The sequence below is a fragment of the Phoxinus phoxinus genome (assembly GCF_949152265.1).
Source record: "Phoxinus phoxinus genome assembly, chromosome: 21".
Taxonomy (NCBI): domain Eukaryota; kingdom Metazoa; phylum Chordata; class Actinopteri; order Cypriniformes; family Leuciscidae; genus Phoxinus; species Phoxinus phoxinus.
Genome location: NC_136896.1, coordinates 22,129,927 through 22,151,959, shown reverse-complemented (window position 1 = coordinate 22,151,959; position 22,033 = coordinate 22,129,927). Strand labels below are relative to the sequence as shown.

At 35.0% G+C, this 22,033-nt stretch overlaps 1 protein-coding gene across 1 annotated transcript; it reads left to right on the top strand.

Moving 5' to 3' along the window:
* Nucleotides 1-179: 179 nt before the first annotated feature.
* On the top strand, nucleotides 180-21,842 carry cmn (calymmin; the record flags this gene model as incomplete). Its single annotated transcript, XM_079595453.1, has 47 exons — nucleotides 180-252; nucleotides 3,681-3,704; nucleotides 3,822-3,875; nucleotides 4,371-4,418; nucleotides 4,570-4,617; nucleotides 5,152-5,193; nucleotides 5,304-5,351; nucleotides 5,521-5,556; nucleotides 5,864-5,911; nucleotides 6,020-6,076; nucleotides 6,517-6,564; nucleotides 6,715-6,765; nucleotides 7,053-7,100; nucleotides 7,211-7,267; nucleotides 7,373-7,423; nucleotides 9,440-9,487; nucleotides 9,605-9,661; nucleotides 9,749-9,799; nucleotides 10,170-10,217; nucleotides 10,318-10,374; nucleotides 10,825-10,872; nucleotides 10,983-11,039; nucleotides 11,147-11,197; nucleotides 11,479-11,526; nucleotides 11,634-11,690; nucleotides 11,820-11,870; nucleotides 12,240-12,293; nucleotides 12,451-12,987; nucleotides 14,108-14,167; nucleotides 14,305-14,358; nucleotides 14,566-14,604; nucleotides 14,688-14,747; nucleotides 14,885-14,920; nucleotides 15,323-15,379; nucleotides 15,484-15,549; nucleotides 15,638-15,697; nucleotides 15,973-16,032; nucleotides 16,118-16,159; nucleotides 16,272-16,346; nucleotides 16,444-16,503; nucleotides 17,435-17,494; nucleotides 17,680-17,748; nucleotides 19,270-19,344; nucleotides 19,433-19,471; nucleotides 20,513-20,770; nucleotides 21,676-21,726; nucleotides 21,838-21,842. 47 exons carry the CDS (start codon nucleotides 180-182, stop codon nucleotides 21,840-21,842), a joined length of 3,123 nt encoding a protein of 1,040 aa, XP_079451579.1.
* Nucleotides 21,843-22,033: the final 191 nt, after the last annotated feature.

Genomic DNA, 22,033 nt, shown 5'->3' with positions numbered 1-22,033 from the left:
AAGTCTCTTTTTTGGATGACCCCTATAGAGGAGGTGCCACTGCGGACAAAACCGTTTAAAAGCTCAGTGGAGAGCTTACGAATCTTCTGTCTATGAGCTGTGCCCTGTATGATTTGTGTTAGGTATTCTGTCTCTCTGTTTTCCTTGTATTTGTTTTAATCTCTGTAGATATATCCACAATGTTGAAATGGACACTTCTAAGGATGATGTTATTGCTCTGGATGACAAAAGTAACGCTTCAGGGTGGCACAGGTAAGGATGCTGATGAGAAAACAATGCTCATATCGAGTACTTAAAATGTGATGTGATTGTCGTTTTGCTTTGAGTGTCTGCTAGAATTACAGGAGTTTTTTACCTTAAGTTATTGGGGAACAAATTAGGTTTCTGGGCTTATGTTCTTGGTGTAGAACTAATTAGTATTAAGACTTCTGAGATGTTACCAGGCAAATATTTCCCATTTATACAGAAATGACCAAAGAAAAAGCATGTCACATTGAATGTTTAAGGCATTTATAGACACAGTATGATTTGTGATGGTAGCAGTAAGTAAAATGTTTTTTTTTTGTGTGTGTGTGTGTTGCCATTTTGTAGGCTGGTGGTAACCAGCATCATAAACGGTTACAGTATTTCTCAAGCATTTCATAAAGATTTGTAGAAGTGAAAAGTCTTTACGAGCGAGTCACACCCACAAAAAAGAAGAAGGGGAAAAAGCCGCTGTGGTTGCCAGAACTTTACTGTAAAAAATACGGTAGCTACTTTTAAAGTTTTTCAGATGAACCTAAATTGACTAAATGATATTTGATTAACTGAAATAATGTTAATATAAAAAATTTATAAAATATTTGTTTTAACCATAATAATATACTGGCAAGTGGCAACAACCTTAAAAACACAGTGGAGAAAAAAGGCACATGGTGAATCAAAATTCATTACAACTAGCTTTCCACAAACTGAGGTTAATACTAAAATATAGAGGATGCGTAAGATGTTACATGAAACCCAATGTGCATAACTGATAAGAGAAAAAATAAGAAGAAACATGAATATGACCATCAGCAGGGCAAAGTATTGACAATGAAAACAGAACATAGGTATCCCCCCTATACATTTAAAAAAAAAAAAAAAAAAAAAAAAATGTGATCCTGGAAACCATTTGTACTGCTCTCGATGGTTTGATTGATCGCAACAACAATCCGTGTGTTGTTTGAATTTGGTTTAAAAAGTCATAAGATTTAATAATTCAGTAAAATAACCTGTAAAATAAACTTGTAATTTTGAAGCAGGGTTCGCACTGCTTTTTACCAGTTATAAAAGGGATAGTTTACCCAAAAATTACATTTAAAGTCATTTACTCACCCTCAAGTTGTTCCAAACCTGTATAAATATATTTTTCCTGTTGAATGAAAAAATATATATTTTTAAGAATATGGGTAATTCTTGTTTCACGCTGTACAAGTTTGGCACGGCAATGTGGGATTAACCCCTCAAAAGCTGTGCAGGGTTTAAAGGGATAGTTTACCCAAAAATGGAAATTCTGTCTGAAAGTTGTTCCAAACCTGTACGAGTTTCTTTCTTCTATTAAACATGAACAAATATATTTTAAAGAATGCTGGTAATCAACGTTGATGGGCCCCATTGACTTGCATAGTTTTTTGTTTTTGTTTTCATAATGAAGTCAATGGGGTCCATCAACTTTGATAACAAGCTTTCTACAGTGTGAAACAATGTGGTGTCCGAAAGTTATGGCGAGATGCTTAGCAACAAACATCCAATCATATGCTTCATACTCATGTGCTTTGGACAGAAACACTGTGTGTTGTATAAAAAGTAATTTCAGCAGTTGAGGGGGAAAAATGTCAAATGATGGAAGATTTTACCTTTATTTATAAAGTCTTGATACTGAAAAAAAACTTGATAGTACAGTCGGCAATATATAATATGGGGATTACTTACAGAATCTTATAAATTCATTCATCACTTTTGATTCTCAGCCCTGTAAGAAACATATGGTTAAAATAATTGACCCTCTGCAAATATTTTTTTTTTTTTATGTACTTATCATACAAGATTTTTCAGATTTTTTTTTTTTTTTAATAATCAGAATTTGCCCGCAGAATTAAACATCCAAGATATGTTGTGTATTTCAATTTCTGAAACGTCTTAGTATTTTATGAAATTTTCTTGCCAAGGGCTTCTTAACATCAAAGCAAAATGAGTGAGTTTCCCCTGCAATGTCTGAATCTAACATCTCCCTGTGAGAATATAATTATTACCTGCACAGAATTGCTCAACTTGTTCTCTTGCCCCTGCTGTCTCCAGGAACTGCCTGTTCCCCCGATACTTAGACAACAGTATACTGTAAGATGCAGCAGTTATATTAGTTCACGTTACCTGTGAAAATAGTTAATGGAAACAGTTTCATAATAGATCCATCATTAACTTCAAATAACACAAGTATAGTGTAAAGCAATTTATCGATACACTATAGTTTTATAATGCTGTATTGAACAGAATATGTGACGTGTCTGTATACATTCTAAACCAACAATAGAGCTTCCACAAATTTCAGCTATATTTGTTTGTTGACATTAATTTTTGTATTTAAATAATTGATTTTTGTGATTCTTTAAGTTCCATTAAATATTGTACAGTACTGTCATGTCAGAGGATAACCTCCTGTACATTTTGTTTTGTTATTATTTAAGGGTACCAACCTCAAAATCCAAATGGCGGTGCAGTACAAATGTCACCAGGAGCAGGTAATATCAATCTGTCTATGTTGATGTATGCATGGCTATTTCCGTTAGTCATTCTGAACTAATCCAAGTCTGTGAAATTATTATGCAATTTTTTTAATGGTTTTCTGGTGTTGTAAATATTCAGCTTAGAAAAATGCGATAACCCAATAAATCTGTATTTTCAGGTTATGGAGTGGGTCCAAATAGCAACTCCGCAAATACGAAAGGAAACGGTACGCAAGAACAGAGTTTATATAATATACTTGGTTTTTGATCTTTTGTGAATAACTATATCATAACATATAAAATGTGATGCGATAAATCAGTTAAGGTTTTATTTTATATAGCTTTCTGAAATATTTAAAGGTGGGGTATGTAATTCTGTTTTTTGGCCATTTTTTCAAAATCACTTAAAATCCTATTCCTAACCCACTTACAGCCACTGAGTTAGAAGCACTGAAATAAAAATTAAGCAATTTAATCATCTGTGGAGCAGGCAGGACTCAAAAAACACTGGCCAATCATTTCCAAGACCACCTAGAATCATTGGACAGTAAGTGTGTCAATCAATCGGTCGTACCATTGATTGGTCCATGTTCTTTGAATGGGTGGAGTCAAAGGAAAGAAGGTAGGACCATTTGAGTTGTGTATTTTCAAAATCTACCGGCCGTTTTGCAAATCACATACTCCACCTTTAATATTTAGCATATCTATTTGTGTGCATGTACAGAAGTTTTGTTTACTGTTTTATAAAATGAAATATATTTACATTTTATTTACATATATCAAGGAAACTTCTTTAACAATGATCTTTCTGTCTCTTGATATACTTATGTACATCTGGACATTTTATTGAATTGATTATTTTGGATTCTCTGTGATTGGATGGATGGATGGATGGATGGATGGATTTGTGTTTAAATGTTTTCTTTTTATTATCAGGTTATCCTGTAAACAAAGGTACAGGTAAGCCCAAACCATGAAATGCAGTATGTGATATGTAATATGTGATATATACTATAATGAAGTGCATCAGTTCCAAAATTTGAATAAATCATCATACACCTGTGTGTTGTCTTTCAGGTTCTTATGGAAGTGCACAAAATAAGCCTGGATATGGAGGTCATCCCCGAAATGGTATGAGCTTTTTTTGCTTGTACTGAAGCATAAGTACATAATCAGATTTTTCTTTTTTTTTACATATATTTTTCGTTTGTTATAAGTTGGAAGAGGGATGGGAATGGTGTGTGTGCGTGTACTTGTACAACTATTTTTGTGAGGACCTGTTTAAAATCAGAGGAACTATTTTGTGACTTTGAGTTTTAAACCGTGTGTGTCTGTTATGCAATGCAAAAGTAACGTAACTCTTTTTTTTTACAGAGTAATGCAATATTGTAACATTACTTTTTAAGTAACTTTCCCCAACAGTGTTTAAAGGCCTGTTAGAGGGTCAAGACTTGGTTTTAGGGATAAGGTTATAATTATATTAAGGGTAGATTTAGAGTAAGGGTTCGTGTTAGGAGCTTTGTTGTAATTTGTAGGGTTAGGAGCTAGAGATTGCATTGTGTGTGTGCGTGCGTGCGTGTGAGAAACTCTCTAATTGCACTACATTCCTGTCATTTATTGTTACAGCTAATGGGAATGGGAATGGGAACGGCTACCGAACACCGTCTTATGGGGGTGAGTTTAATCTCAAGAGTCAATGTGCATACAGATTGTGCAAACACCCATTTAGAATGTGTACAAACACCATTGTGTTTTGTTTCAGCATATAAAACTGTTGTTATTGTGCATTTACTTTCATTAAAAGTCTGTTTAATATTGTCTGAAGGCTACAGCAATTTAATGGGCACTCATCCCCAAAAAGGAGCTGGTCTAGGTAAGTCTTATCTTAATATTCTCTTAAAGATTAGGTCACCCTGCAAGGTCTTATGTTTTACTTGCTTTCTTCTGTGGAACACAAATGGTATATTTCTGAAGAATTTAGGTGGTCAGTTTTGGGGTAAATATCAAGAACCATAAGCTACACCACCAATATTTTGTCAAATGAAGTACATTTGTACATACCAACCATAGTTCTACCATGTTAATATGTTAAAATGTTTTTTTTTTCATAAGTGGAAGTAAAATTTATTGATCACAGGGATGGTTGTAAGATAGTATGGGGTGCATGTGTGAGACACATAGCACATTATTTTTACATCACAAGAGACATATAAAAAATAGAAAAATCATTAAAACCTATATTATTAATAAATTATAGTAATTAATAATGCATTGATATGATTATCAGGATTAGAGATATGGTATTAAGGTCTGGCTTATGAAATATAATCTCTGATAAATCAAGTGCGGTTTGAAGAACAGAGCCCTGGTTTAAGTGTATACTTAATTTTCACCTCACTTTCTGCAGGATACACCAATGGAGGGGCGACCAAGTCACAAAGCAAACAAGGTAAATTAAATTGTACTTAGTCAGCTTGCTTTTCTGTAATCAACTATAATGTGTCTGTAACTGGGGTAACCGTAGAACCTCTAAACTGATTTGGGATTGGTTTTGTTTAGGATATGGAGGATATCCTAATGGAGGTGCAGCTAACCAACCTAACACAGGTGATTTATATTGGATGTTTAAATTAATTTGATTATATTGGATGTTTAAATAAATTTGATTCTAAAGTGTTATTACAGTGTAGAGAGTACTAAATTCTGATAAGAACTCAGGATATTAAACAAGTCTAAAAGTATTTTTCACTAATTAGCTCTTCTCTTCAATGTACAGGGTATCCCAATGGTGGAACCAAGGGACCTAAACCAGGTACACTTTTAGATTTATATTAACAGGTGCACATTTAGATAAAGGTAACACTTTACAACCAAGGGACCTAAGCCAGGTAAACTAAGTTTATGTGTAATGTGTATGTTGTGTATTTTTGTCCTTTGTCTGATTTTTCCATATCATATACTTTATTAATAAACCAAACTGTAGTGTAGCCCCATTTAGATTAATAATGTTTATTATTAGTGGAGGAATTGTTTATCAGGGGATAAAGCACTAAAGGCATGTATTGTAAACTGAGGTAACTGGAGAACCTCTGAACTGATTTGGGATTGGTTTTCTTCAGGATATGGAGGATATCCTAATAGAGGTGCAGCTAACCAACCTAATACAGGTAATACACTGTCACCAGCTCTAGTACAATTATTACGGTGTGGAAAATACCGAATTCTGAAAAGAACTGAGGATATTACACTGGTTTAAAGTACTTTTCTCTAATTAGGCTCTTCTCTTCAAAATATGGGGTATCCCAATGGTGGAACCAAGGGACCTAAACCAGGTAAACAATTTTTGTGTATGTGTAGCGCTTTTTTTTTTTTTTTCTTTGTTTGATTTTTCCATACAATTTGTATTTTATGTGTTGGATCTGCTTCAAAGGATATGGTGCTAAAGCTGGACCCTCAAATGGACAAGTAGCCAAACCTAATTGTAAATAGCATGACAATATTACTATTATAAAACAGTTTTGGCTCTAAATTCCAGTTGGATAAGCTGCATTCAAAGCCACTGTAAAATATGATATCCGCACACATTTAGTATGACTGCACATTAGTTAACTTACTTTATAATACACTAACAGTTTAGCCCCATTTATATGAATAATGTATATTATTGGAGGAGGAATTGTTTATTAGGTGACAAAGAAAGCACTAAAGGCCTGTATTGTAAACTGAGGTAACTGGAGAACCTCTAAACTGATTTGGGATTGGTTTTGTTCAGGAAATGGAGGATATCCTAATGGAGGTGCAGCTAACCAACCTAATACAGGTAATACACTGGATGTCACCAGCTCTAGTGCAATGATTACAGTGGAAAATACTGAATTCTGAAAAGAACTGAGTATTTTTTGTTTTTATTTTCCTTTGTCTGATTTTTCCGTATTATTTTAATTGTATGTGTGTTGGGTCTGCTTCAAAGGATATGGTGCTAAAGCTGGACCCTCAAATGGACAAGTAGCCAAACCTAGTGGTAAATAGCATGAAAATATTACTATTACAAAACAGTTTTGGCTCTAAATTCCAGTTGGATAAGCCGTGTTCAAAGCCACTCTAAAATATGATATCCGCACACATTTAGTTTGACTGCATATTAGTTACATTTCTTTATACACCAACTCTAGTTTAGCCCCATTTAGATGAATAATCGGTATTATTGGTGAAGAAGTTGTTTATTAGGGGATAAAGCACTAAAGGTCTGTATTGTAAACTGGGGTAACTGGAGAACCTCTTAACTGATTTGAGATTGGTTTTCTTCAGGATATGGAGGATATCCTAATGGAGGTGCAGCTAACCAACCTAATACAGGTAATACACAGGATGACACCAGCTCTATTGCAATTATTACAGTGGAAAATACTGAATTCTGAAAAGAACTGAGGATATTACACTGGTTTAAAGTACTTTTCTCTAATTAGGCTCTTCTCCTCAAAATATGGGGTATCCCAATGGTGGAACCAAGGGACCTAAATCAGGTAAACTATTTTTGTGTGTGTGTAATACGTATGTTGTGTTTTTTTTTCTTTTGTCTGATTTTTCCATATCATTTGAATCTTATGTTTGTTGGGTCTGCTTCAAAGGATATGGTGCTATAGCTGGACCCTCAAATGGACAAGGAGCCAATCCTAATGGTAAATAGCATGACAATAGGTCTCATTCACTAATAAATGCGTAGATTATTTTGTATTAGTACGCACAGGAGAACTTCTCATGAAAAATCTTTGCCTAATTCACAACACGTTCATACAAGCATGAATTTGTTCTTAAAGGATAATTCCGGTATTTAACACCTTGAGTCTATATTGTAGTATGTTTTGGATGAACAAGAGTGGTGGACAACATTTTTTTAACAATGGTTCCTCTCTCGAGTTTTTGACTATAAAAGAATTGGCCATGGACCCATTTAACATTGGAGTCAATGTGCATGTCCGAAAATGTCATTAAAACAACCTTTAACATTAGTTTTCAAAACTGTGCAACTCACCGAGTGATTAGTGATGTTAGTTGATGTTCCAGAAACAAAAAGTGTTGCGAAATACAGTTTCTGTCGTGTTTTATTCGTCATTTTGTAAAATCCCATTGAATTCTGTTGAAGGACTGAGTGCTCGTTAATATAAATGCGCTAACGGAAACGGAAAGGGGGCTGTTTACATTTGGTCGATGTAATCTTTTTGCTCGCTTTCGTTTCTCATAAGGCTAGCGAGCAGAGCTCTTTACCGCAGTTTTTGACCGCACAAATTCTAACCATATTGAAAGACGTGACCACTGACCAGTGCAATATGAAGTTGAACTCGACTGTGACCGTGAGTGTCCCGCGAGACATAAACATCGGTTATCGCCATCAAGTGGTCGGGAGTGTGCTGACGCTTCAGATTCAAATATTGAGCGGAAGTTACACGGTTGTGAAGTGTCTGAAAAAATAGTTCCACTATAGCAAAATAAACGGATTGGAATCATATATTGCGACGATTTATTATTTATAATCATCAACGAACACCACTAACCACTCGGTGAGTTTAACAGTTTTGTAAACGAACATTATTGGCTGTTTTAATGACATTTTCGGACATGCACATTGACTCCAATGTTAAATGGGTCCATGGTCAATTCTTTTATAGTCAAAAACTCGAGAGAGGAACCATTGTCAAAAAAATGTTGTCCACCACTTGTTCATCCAAAACAAACTACAATATAGACTCAAGGTGTTAAATACCGGAATTATCCTTTAATATCGTTCTGATGTTAGTGAATTTGGAGTAGCTACTCTAAATGAGCAGCTGCGTTCACAAGGTTAGTCATTTGCATAAAACAAGCCCTAACCATCTCCATAATGGATTTCCGCACATGCTTTCCTTACAGCCTTTCGTCGCTCTAGTCAAACTTGCCGCTGTTTGCTGACGAGCTCTCGCCCGATCTCGAGCAATGACTAGTGTGCCATTCTCCTCTCTTGAGCCAGCTGTACACATGCGAATATCTGCGTTATTCAGAGAAACCTTTCCCAGCTACAGCTCTAACGCCGCTTTTCTTACTGTTAAACTGTACAAATTTAATGTATTTAAGATTAAATTAAATTGTATTATTTTATCATTGTATTATATAATTTTATAAATGGACTATATAATACAATTAATGCAACATACTTCAAGTTCAATATAATTATAGTCGTATTAGGATGATATATAACTTAACACAATTATAAGGCCGTACAGAGTAAGTGTTTTTTGTGAATGTGTGGTTTCAGTTCCTATATTTTTCGTAAATTTAGTATACAATTTATTACGAAATTTTTGGTGAATCGTGATTTGTTCCTAAAATCGTTTGTACGCACATTTCACGCACAAATCAGTTTGTACGCACACTTAGTGAATCAGACACAATATTATAAAACCATTTTTTGACTATAAATTGCAATTGGATAAGGTGCGTTCAAGGCCACTGCAAAATATATTATATCAGCACACCTTTAGTTTGACTACACATTAATAGAATTTCTTTATAATAAACCAACTGTAGTTTAGCCCCATTTAGATTAATAATCTGTTTTATTGGTGGAGAAGTTGTTTATTAGAGGTAAAGCACTAAAGGTCTGTATTGTAAACTGAGGTAACTGAGAAACTCTAAACTGATTTGATATTGGTTGTCTTCAGGATATGGAGGATATCCTAATAGAGGTGCAGCTAACCAACCTAATACAGGTAATACACTGGATGTCACCAGCTCTAGTGCAATTATTACAGTGTGGAAAATACTGAATTCTGAAAAGAACTGAGGATATTACACTGGTTTAAAGTTTTTTTTAAAATTATTATTAGGCTCTTCTCTTCAATATGTGGGGTATCCTAATGGTGGAACCAAGGGACCTAAGCCAGGTAAACGCGTATTGTATGTATTTATTTTTCCTCTGTTTGATTTTTTCGTATCATTTGTATCTTATGTGGTTTGGGTCTGCTTCAAAGGATATGGTGCTAAAGCTGGACCCTCAAATGGACAAGGAGCCAATCCTAATGGTAAATAGCATGACATTGTTACTATTATAACACATATTTATTGGCTCTAAAATCAGGTTAGATAAACTATGTTTAAAGCCACTGTAATATATATATATATATATATATATATATATATATATATATATATATATATATATATATATATATATATATATATATATATATTTATATATATATATATCTGCACAACTTTTGATTGCACATTAATTGAATTCTTTATTAATGAACCAACTGTAGTATAGCCCCCTTTAGATGAATAATCTATTTTATTCTTGGTGTAGTTGTTTGAGTAAAGCACTAAAGGTCTGTATTGTAAACTGGGGTAACTGGAGAAACTCTAAACTGATTTAGGATTGGTTTTGTTCAGGATATGGAAGAAATCCTAATGGAGGTGCAGCTAACCAACCTAATACAGGTAATACACTGTCACCAGCTCTAAAGTGTAATTATTATGATGTGGATAATACTGAAATCTAAAAAGAATGAGGATATTTAAAGTACTTTTCTCTATCTAGGTTCTTCACTTCAAAATATGGGGTATCCCAATGGTGGAACCAAGGGACCTAAACCAGGTAGCCTAAATGCTTATTGTGTGTGTTATGCATATAGTGTGTATTTCTTTTTCTTTCGCCTGATTTTTCAGTATTATTTGAAATCGTTTGTGTGTGTGGTTTGCTTCAAAGGATATGGTGCTAAAGCTGGACTCTCAAATGGACAAGGAGCCAAGCATACTGGTAAATACCATGTGTTTATTACATGCTACAGTTTTGGCTCTAAAATCTAGTTGGATAAGCTGTTTTAGAAGCCACTGTAAAATATGATATTCACACACCTTTGATTGCACATTGAATTCTTTATTAATAAACTAACTGTAGTGTAGCCCCATTAATAATTAATTATAATTAATAATGTATATTATTGGTGGAGGAATTGTGTATTAGGGGACAAAGCACTATAGGTCTGTATTGTAAACTGAGGTAACTGGAGAACCGCCAAACTGATTTAGGATTGGTTTTGTTCAGGAAATGGAGGATATCCTAATGGAGGTGCAGCTAACCAACCTAATACAGGTAATACACAGGATGACACCAGCTCTAGTGCAATTATTACAGTGGAAAATACTGAATTCTGAAAAGAACTGAGGATATTACACTGGTTTAATGTTCTTTTCTCTAATTAGGCTCTTCTCTTCAAAATATGGGGTATCCCAATGGTGGAACCAAGGGACCTAAATCAGGTAAACTATTTATGTGTGTGTAATGTGCATGTTGTTGTTTTTTGTTTTGTTTTTGTCAGATTTTTTCGTATAATTTGAATCTTATGTTTGTTGCGTCTGTTTCAAAGGATATGGCGCTAAAGCTGGACCCTCAAATGGACAAGGAGCCAATCCTAATGGTAAAGAGCATGTGATTATTACTATTATAAAACATATGGTTTTTGCCTTAAAATCTGATTGGATAGGCTGCTTTTGAAGCCACTGTAAAATATGATATCCGTACAAATTTGATTGCACATTAGTTGAATTCTTTATTAATAAACCAACAGTAGTGTAGCCCCATTTTGATTAATAATGAATATTATCGGTGGAAGAGTTGTTTATTATGAGTATAGCACTAAAGGCCTGTATTGTAAAATGAGGAGAACCTCTAAACTGATTCGAGATTGGTTTTCTTCAGGATATGGAGGATATCCTAATGGAGGTGCAGCTAACCAACCTAATACAGGTAATACACTGTCACAAGTTCAAGTTCTCACTTACAGTGTGGATAATGCTGATTTCTGAAAATAACTGAGGATATTACACTTGTTTAAAGTATTTTTCTTTACTTAGGCTCTTCTCTTCAAAATATGGGGTATCCTAATGGTGGAACCAAGGGACCTAAACCAGGTTAAAAATAAATACATAAAAAGTTGTGTAATGCCTATAGTGTGTATTTATTTTTCCTTTGTCTGATTTTTCTGTATTATTTGAAATCTTATTCGTAAATCTTAATCGTTTGTTGGATCTGCTTCAAAGGATATGGTGCTATAGCTGGACCCTCAAATGGACAAGGAGCCAAGCCTAATGGTAAATAGAATGACATCATTACTATTATATAAAAAAAATTGGCTCTAAAATCAGGTTGGATAAGCCGTGTTCAAAGCCACTGTAAAATACGAGATATCTGTGCATTAAGTGAATTCTTTATTTATAAACCTTGTAGTGTAGTCCCATTTAGATTAATAATTTATATTATTTAAGTTTTTATTAGTGGGAATGCACTATAAGTATGTAGACACGTGTTGTATCTGTTGTGTTTTAATATTCTACCTTTTTAAAACCATATTCTACATATTTCAGTGTACAGAATTTAGGTCCAGTTTTAAACAAACAAACTCTACATCGTCAAATGTAAAACCTTCAGTTATAACATATTACATATCTTGTGATCTATAGGTTACGGTGTTCCTGGCTATATGTCAAAAGGACCTTATAAAGCAGCTAATTCAGGTAAAATCATGATTATTTGAAGTACATTTTATTCAATTCCTCCACATGACATGAATAGAAGTTCTGTCATTTAGAAATGCATGTTATGTCTCGGTATGTGAGTTTGTCATTTTGACTTGTAAATGTAAATTTGTAGTAAAATTGCTTTGGCTTCTAGGTTATATGCCTGTGACAACTGGAAAACAGGGTGCTTCCAGTGGAAATGGACCTAAAGGGGAGATTTTAAGCCCTGAAAGACAAAGTCATCTCCCAGTAACATCTAACACCAAGGGCTTTTTACCACTATCTGGACGTGAGCCGAATACAGGATTACTTCCAGAACAAACTAAAGACCTTCCACCAGTTCTGCAACAAACAAAGGGACAAAATCTTCACCCACAGGGCAAAGCCCCCAACTCAAAGCCCTTTATGCAAGGTCCCGGTTCATATAAACCTAGTAAAGCTTATAAACCAAAACCAGTTGCAACAGGTCAATTTCAATCAATTTCTGCAGAATCAGCTCCCATTCCTCAAACATCACAGACAGTTGCACTAGAGCAGGAACAAGTCCTTTCACAGGAACAAAACAGAAGGCCAGTGGTACCACAAGACCATATTTCTTCACGGGCGCCTCAATCAACTCCACAGATGCAACAATCCAAGATTCAGTCAAACAAGCCTGTGCCTCAAATGAAGAATCCAATGACAAATCCTGGTAAACTTTTATAGTTTCAAATTCAAATCTTATATGATATCCTGAAACCTTATAACAGCTTGAAGCTACACCACTTCTGCAACATTGAACTAATTCACAACCATAAAGATATTTCCTATAACTTACTAACTCTTTCTGCATCAATTCACTTTAGCTTTTGTACTAATCTTATTAATTAATCCAGTTCATCTGACATTGTGTTCTGCAAATTTTGTTCAGATTTATAAACGATTTGTGTTATTGCAGATAAATTGTGATTAATAATGTTATCTCAAAATGGCTAATGGTTATGTCCTATAACAATCAGCACTTTCCTTCTGCTGTCAACTTGAAGTCAAACATTTTCTTAGCTCCTTTTCAGCTAATCTTTGTGTGATATTGTTGTAAACTTTTGTGATAAACTCTACTTTGGCTTTACACATTTTAGATGTTAGAACCATTACACGTTAATACATTGGATAGCCTTCAAAAACTTCTACTAAGTAAATTTCACAATGAGCAAGTAGACTTAAAGTAGGCTGAATGTTTAAGTTCTGATTTAATCAGTCCATATAACAAGCAAATAGGTGGACATTTTGATCCCTACTAGATTTCTAGAAGATGGCTGTGATGCAAAGAAAATGTTCAGTCATTGATTAGCATAAATTGAAACTATCTATTGTACAAATTGTTCATAAATGCATGCGTATGCATTTACAAGAAATGTAGGGCATACATATTTACCCTCCATCACCCAAAAGTATTAAAAGATCTTTAACAAATGAACTAGAGATATTTAATACAACCCTGAATTTTCAACCTGATCTAACAGGAAAACGTTACGAGGTGGGGATGTGAATCATACAAAAACAATGTTATATGAAAAAAAAGGAAGCATGAAGGTCCATCCCCAACTCCTAAAAATACGCATTTCTTTAGCGTAAGCACCACATCGTATGCAAATTGTATGAATTCATATGAATTAGCCACATTCGGCAAACCGTACAATAGTTTTAAACTGGGTTTTGAATTTATTTTGGAATCATTCTCCTAACAATTTGCAATACTCTGATATTGATATCAGGGCATCTTAACTGGATAAGTACGTTTAGTTTATGGATAACCTGTTTGTTTTCTACAGAACTCCTTGGTCTAGGACATCCAAAAGGACAGGTGCAGGGAGCTATACCTTCAAAGCCTGGTAAATCCTAAATAATAATCTATTGATATAACATGAAATCACATTAAATTAGCTGGGTTCTTATTACTCAAACCTACATTTGGATTAATAAAAAACTATTTCATTGTTGAAATATTTTTTCTTCTTCTTTTTTTTAGATTGTGGACCTGGAGGACAACCTAATGGACAATGGGTCAAACTTCCAAGTCCTGGTGAACTCTCATTTCCCCCCACTTGTTTATTGTCATTATACAACTATTGGCAATGCTTACAAAAAATCTTAATGTTTTAAAGATACCATTCAATAAAAAATGTTGGTGTCCATTTTAGTCCATGTCAGTTTGCTTTGACTTCTACATAGTTGTGAAGACCATGCAAAAAATAAGCATTTAATCTAAAACTAAAAATGTGGTTTTCAGGGTATCCAAATGGAAAAGGAGCAGTTGCATCACAACCAGGTGCATTAAATTCCATACAATCATTAACTATCCATTTATCCATAACAGCATTTTAACCACTTTGGATAAAAATATGTCACTAGGCTTTGGAGAAGGAATGGGTGGTTATCCAGCTCATGGCATGAACAATGGCTACAAAGCAGGTAAAGCATTACAAAACACATTTTATTGTAATTATAATCACTTGTTATTTGGCTTATCTTTGCAATGTCTATATCTGTTTAAAGCTGTTTGCTTGTCTAATTATGAAAAATGTGGCCCTCATTTTGCTGTCTTACAGGTTATGGAGGCTATGGAAACCAATTGAAAAATCCAGGTTGGAATATTTCCTACTTCATGGATATTTCAAATATAATTTTTTACATGGACACAATTCACATATGCATTTACTAAATATATGCTTTAGTCCATGGGTGTCAATAGTCTGGGCCTTTTTAGTGCAATACCATATCCTAAAACGAAATAAATAATAAAGAGATATCGATAAATACAAATTTAGATATTAATGCTTTTAAGTTTTGTTTAAAGAAAGAAATAGGTCTCCATTAAAAAATAAAAAAGGTACACACCAAGTAAAATTACTACCGTATCTCTGTGAATAATTACAGTACTTTCTTTACCCTTGTGACTCAGACTGTAGTTTTCTGTGCTAGACATTTAGAAGAAACAGTTTGATTATATATTCATTAATATTTACTCTTTTCTGTTACTCTGATAGCTGGACCACAAGGTGAGCAACCAACAGGATTTAAGGGAAAATCTCAAGCGAAATATGGTTAGTCTGAGAAAAATCCTATCAGCTCATTTTAAACCGACTCCTCAAAAATGCTGCACACTTACATTTACTCAGTTTTCATAAGCAATGTCGTATTTTTACAGGAATTGGCGGACTTCCATTTGGTGGTTCCCCCAATGGATATCAAACAAACCCCTCTGGACAATATGGTATGCTATCTTTATACTATTTGAGTTAGTATTGACCCTAACTGTAATCCTGACTGGACACATAGATTTATGTGCATCTTTCTCATAGGTAATGATGGTCAGCGCTATGGAGCCAAACCCTACAATCCTAAAGCGTTAGGAAAATACGGTGAAGATTAGATGCTTTGATATTCTTTTTTGCATGCATTTATCAGTTGACAGGAAGTTTGTAGCATTGCACTTGCTCTACAGATTGTGGTATAAATTACATTTACTTTAATAAAAAAAATTGTTTTGCGATAAAACACATTTAGTTGTGAAATATTACAATTTTGGGGAAAAATGGAACAGCTGAAAGGACAATTGGGAACCCTTGCATCTTAAAACATTATATAGAATGCTGTTAAATAATTATAATAATTCTGTTCTCTGACCCCAAAATAGGACATGGTATACCGTACAACTCTCAGCCTTTACTTCCTGAATCTGTTGCCAATTCCCCTGGTAAATATGGTAAGTTAATAAAGAATTTTGTCTGATCATACAGCACATCTTTTTTTTTAAGTAATATAAGTTTATATATTTTCAGATTTTGGAGGGTTACCCTATAATGGCCAGCCACTTGGATATGGTAGTGACAAATACTTTGGCAAATATAGAGACTGTTATTTATTTTTCTTATTATATTGTCTCATTTCTACAAATTATGACAGTGAGTATGTTTTACTGTAATTCTCTCTCAGGACAAAAGGGTCTTCAATATGGTGGTCAGCCACTTGATATCAGGCCTGATGCTGTGCCTAAACAATATGGTGAAGGTGAGTTATGTTTTTTAAAGATAATTAAATGACAAAGCCCCTAATGTCATAATATTACTGTACTGATAAGCATTTCCATCCTCTCTACTCTCTGTAGGTTCTCCAGAATCCCTGTATAATCCAGAAACACTCAGTTTCGGTGGCGATGCTAACTATGGTGCGAATGTTTTTTTCACATTTGTTTTTAAAGCTGCACTCCGTAACTTTTTTAGGTTACAAATTATCCCAAAAAATTTTTTGAGCAAGTACATAACCAGCCAATGTTCAAAACTATCTGCATGCCTTACGGTAAGCTTGTAAATAATGTTTTTTGGTGGATTTCCGTGGGAAATTCGAGCATGTCTTTGCGTCATTACGTCACATATGCTATGTTGCGTGTGAGGATGTTGGAGGTGATTTATTGGAGAAACGTTTTATAGCCTTTTCTCACAGCACTTGATTTAATTAAACTTATCAATTTGATGGCGGATCCAGAAAGGTTAAAACGACAATCACCAGGGACAACTGGAGATTCACCCGTTGTAAAATGCAAAAGACTTCGGACTTCGGAGTGGCTACAGAATAAAAAGAGACTGCAACCGGACCCATGCGAAAACGAGGATAAATATCGGAAGGCCATTAAATGTAGTCAGGCAATGCTTATGTTGTTAACATGAACTATTTGAGAACCAAGTATAATTTGCACGTGATATGATAAGCGATCGTTAGATTTAATCAGCACGATTTATTGTTCAGATGACATTTTCCGGTGAAAATCCTTATGTTGGTCATACTTCCAAAAAGTAGAATCTAGTATCCACACACACCATTCAAAACATTGAATTCATCCCCGCTGTGCCATCCCGAGGCACAACCCACGTAAAGTTGATAATTCCGCAAATAACTGCAATTGCAGAATTTGAACAGAGATGGCGACAAAGATGAAAAACTACAGACTGCAGCTTTAACTTACTTATTGATACTCTAGTTTAAAGATCCTCTTCATCATTCCTTTGTATGTGAATTGTCATACGGCATACAGTTAGGCTAATGAGAAAGTAATAATTGTTTTGTACTTACCCTTGGTAAAATCACCGTATGGTTTACAGGTAATCCAGCAGTGTCATATGAACTCCTTGGCCCAGTGACTGATGGCCAGTCTGTTGATGGTACGGTCATCTCCTATTTATTTAGTACACTATTTATTAATCAAGCTAGAACTATTGAAATACTTTGTTGGAATTCCATTAGTTTAATGAAGAAAATGTTAAATGAAGAGATGGTTATCAATTGAATTTAAACTCAGAAGTTTTAATGCTATCATTTAATCTTCTTTTTCTTTTCTTTTTTACAGAAAATAGAAGCCTGGAGGCTTTGCATCAAGGTCCTGAGATTGACGGACAGAAATCCATTGATCAATATGGTTAGTTGTGTTTTCAGATATTCAGATATCTATGTTCATTTAAGTTAGGTTGTGTTTACACTGGCATTTTTTACTCAGGACATTGTTAAACGTGTAAAATTGCATTTGATTCCACATGCAATAGATACATATCTTATATCTGGACATCTGACAAACTGCTAAACACGTATTTACGATTCCCATTGGAATTCCAAGCCACCACAAGGCGAGGGAAACATTTACAGACAAAGATAACTTTTTTTACTCTCATATTATGAAGTAGACATGACTGATGTGCTCACAGAAAAACACCACTTCTTTTGAGGTGAACATTTTATAGATGGGTAAGATTGCGCACACACATTCAGAATCCCAAAACAATATTTGAAGCTGCAGCCCTGTGAATTTTATAAATAAAATAGCTTCGCTACTGAAAGCTACATTGCATTTTTTTAGCAACAATGTGATAACTCGGTGCGGGAATGAGTTTAATTACTTCCAAAACAGCCTCTTTTTTCAAATTCAAATCAATGTAATCTTGCTGCACTTTATTTTACTTTAGAATTCCAACCCGTAGATAAAACAACAAATAAAAGTACTGTTACTTTTATTTACTAAATATAAATACCGTTATTTTTATCTGTTCAGTAAAAAAAAATTTTTTTTACTGCCGCGAACACCAATAACTGCTTTTAAATTATCCATACTAGCAAGTGGTCATGGTATAAGCGGAATAATCATATTTAGTGTGTATTAAAGTCAAAGAACCACCTGATGTAAATTATATCAATTTGTTTTAGATAGTCTGCGGCCATTTAAAACTTGAGGGTTGACCATGTCGTTAAAAGCGATCACCAATGGAATCATTGGATACGTTCACACTGCTCAATTCCAATTTATTGCTCAGGTCCGATTTTTTTGGTATAACTGTTCATATTGTTTTAAATGTGGCCAATATCAGATTCCAGTGTGAACAGATCGTGGTCCTGAACTGACCCGCATGCGCAAAAGAAAGATATAAAGAAGTTATAAAAGATCAGATTCCATGTGGTTTGTGCTGTTCACACACACACTGTCATGACAAAAACATATGGCACATATGAGCAAAAAAAAATATATATTATTGCTCAAAAACAAGGAGCGAGCAGTGGAATGGGGAAAAACCGCAAGGTCACGAGGTGTCTTAAAACTTGAACTTATTTTAACTTGAGCACCGCGTTTTTAGAACACTGTCATGTGTGAGATGCAAAACGCAAGTGCAACAGTCAAACACGTTCTTCTAGCGCATGTTTAAAAATAATGGGACCGTACTGAACTGAACCACATGAACAAAAGAACACTAACAAAAACAGCTCGCACCAAGCTGTCATATGGAAGAAAACATGGAGGCCACTAAAGGACACAGACGAGGATGAGGAGAAAGTGTATAGGAGTTTGTGTATAGTCACTGTGTATAGTCACTGTGCCTCCACTGACTAACTTTCCTGCCGTCTACCATATTCCATATTACACATTAATTATGTGTGTTTGTGCTTGATTCAGGAGATGGAGAGGTTCCACCCCATCCTGATGCTCCAGGAGCTGAAGATGCAAATGCACAATCCATCGAGAAATATGGTACAAGCATTTTTTTGACACTATGTATATCTACCAGAATGAGGTGTGTGAATCTGCATATAAACATCTCTCACCCTCTTTGTTCAAGGAACTGGGGATTATACAAATGGAAGAGTACAACCAGAAGGTAAAAGTAATGTTCAAAACTCTGCTTCTCTGAATGTTGTAAATCCTGTATTATACAGATATATTTTATATATCTGTAAATATCTATATCATTGCAGGATTTATTAATGGTGCCGACCACGGTCGGAAATTAACTTTTCAATTAAGGGCAATATTCAATTAATTTTGATTGATAAAATACATAAACATTTGTTTTTGAGGAAATGGCACATCATATAATGGCTACACTGCTCTGAGACTCGGGTGTAACACATACAAGACTTCGCAAAAAGTAAGAGTGAATACATATGGCTTAAATAGACAGAGCTGACCAGATAATGAAACACACGTGGAAGTAATCAAACCACAGTGAGCCCAGGCAATGGGTTATGGGAAATGTAGTTCATGATGAGATAAAGCAGGTGGAAGGAGTGTCCTCTGGTGAAGATCATGGGCACTCCAGCTGGTGTTGCTTATCACACATTAGAAAATCAATACTTCACATTGGTTATTTTAGGAACATGAACAATAACAGTTTATTCCCAGTTTTAATAACTATCTACAGAAAAAAAATATATTTTTTACTAAAAAACCCTTCTCCATCTCTGAAGCCTCTCTTATCGCAAAAACGACTATAATCACTAAGCTGTTCACACTGCTAAATGAATGTCTTACATCATATCTGCACTTTTTTGTGTATGATGAGAGAATTGGTAAGCGTGCAGATTTCAGCGTACGCTGAACAAGACTGAATAATCTAAACACCACTGATTGGCTATTTATAAAATCAACAGAAATGTGATTGGTTATAATGCACAATGCTGCAAAATCATTTCACTTGAATTGCAACAGTCGTAATTGATTGACTTTGCATTTGTAGAGTATTGTAGAGGGGCATTTTTGCCACTTAATTTTGAATTTGCGGGACATTTTTGTCCCAAACCCAAAAATGTCTGACCCTGCTGCTGTCGAACTACCATCCCATATATTCGTCCATTTCAAATATATCGAGAGAGAACTTAAATCCAACCTTTCCATCATGTCTTTCTTGACTGTCCTGCAGTTGTCTCATTCCCTGGTGTTCCCACTGTGGGCCCCGCTCCTCACATCCCTGCTGTCACCTCATTAGACGCCACCCTTTCACTGGACGGCTCCTCAACGGTCCCAGTCTCTGTGCCTGATGTGTACGCTGTTCCTGTCTCACCCATAATCCCTCAGCCTGAGCTGCCCACTCTAATGCTGCAGCCCGCACCACCACAACAGATCCACATCCAGCAGCACCTCAAGTTCCACATGCAGCCCAACGGCGACTCCCAGACAGGTAAGATGCTAATAAACGCACTCTTGTGATCAACACATTGGATTTTATTGTGCAGATTTGCTTTGTAACTGACAACAACTATATTAATAATTTCAGAATAGTTTCTTATTCATTTTATTATTATTGTGTTACTATATATTTATTATTGACATTTTGATCATATTGTTGTCACCGCAATAAGCTACGTAACATTTTCCACCAATTTATTGGTGCATTAAGCGATTTCTGAGAAACGCTGTTAAAGGGTAACTAAACCCTAAAACAACTTTTTTTAGTTAATGATCTGTAAGACTGGGACTTTATTAATGTTGTTCATTGATTCAAGTAATTTTTTTGACATTTGGGTATAAAGTATTTTAATTCTACAACATATGGTGTAAAAACGTCTTAGTGCTGCCCTCTTCAGGTTGAACGGTGGCTACTGCAGTTGAATTTTCCTATTGGCAGTAGTGGTACCCTGTGTGATGTAAGAGGGTACCAGCTAACCACGCCCTTGCCTACAGAGAGATGCGTCTCAGGTGCACGCCCCCCCCCCCCCCCCCCCCCTCCCCCCTCCACTGGGCTCTGCCCACTTTTCTAGCATTTTTCAAAAATCGCCAGTGGGTGGAGTCAGGCTCTGACCAGGGGTTTAGTTACCCTTTAAAAGTGGATCAGACCGAGCACCAAAACACATTTGTAGCCAATCAGCAGTAAGGGGCGTGTCCATTTATGAGGGGGGCAGTGCTGTAGTGTGTTTGTGAATTCGGTGGGGGTGGAGCTATCAAGATAAGGGTGTGATCCTTTTGAGTAAGGGCATGTTTGTTTTGGTGATTTCAAATATTAACAGGTTTCTCAGTAATCGCTTACTGCTCTATTTAGCCATATTTTTTTACTTTGTGCATTTAAAAGTTGGTTATTTTTAACAGGAAAGGAAGGCAAATACAAATTGAGTGGATTCTTTGGAAATAAATACCAAGGTAATGTGTATACACATTTAACATTAATAAAACCTATGAATATATACATATATATGAATAATAATAATAATGTGGCTTTTTTTCTTACTTATACCTCCCTTTTTTTCTTAGGATAATTTTTGAAGTGGACGTTCATGCTGCAAGAATGTGTATCTTCACTTGATTGCTCTTTTTTTTTACACAATGTTTCTGTGAATGTTGTACATTTTCTGTCATTTTATTTGAGTATTTTGTTCTCCTTGTATTTTAATGTATTGTTAATATTTGTTACCTTGCTATAAAAAATAAACAGCTGCTTGTACAAATA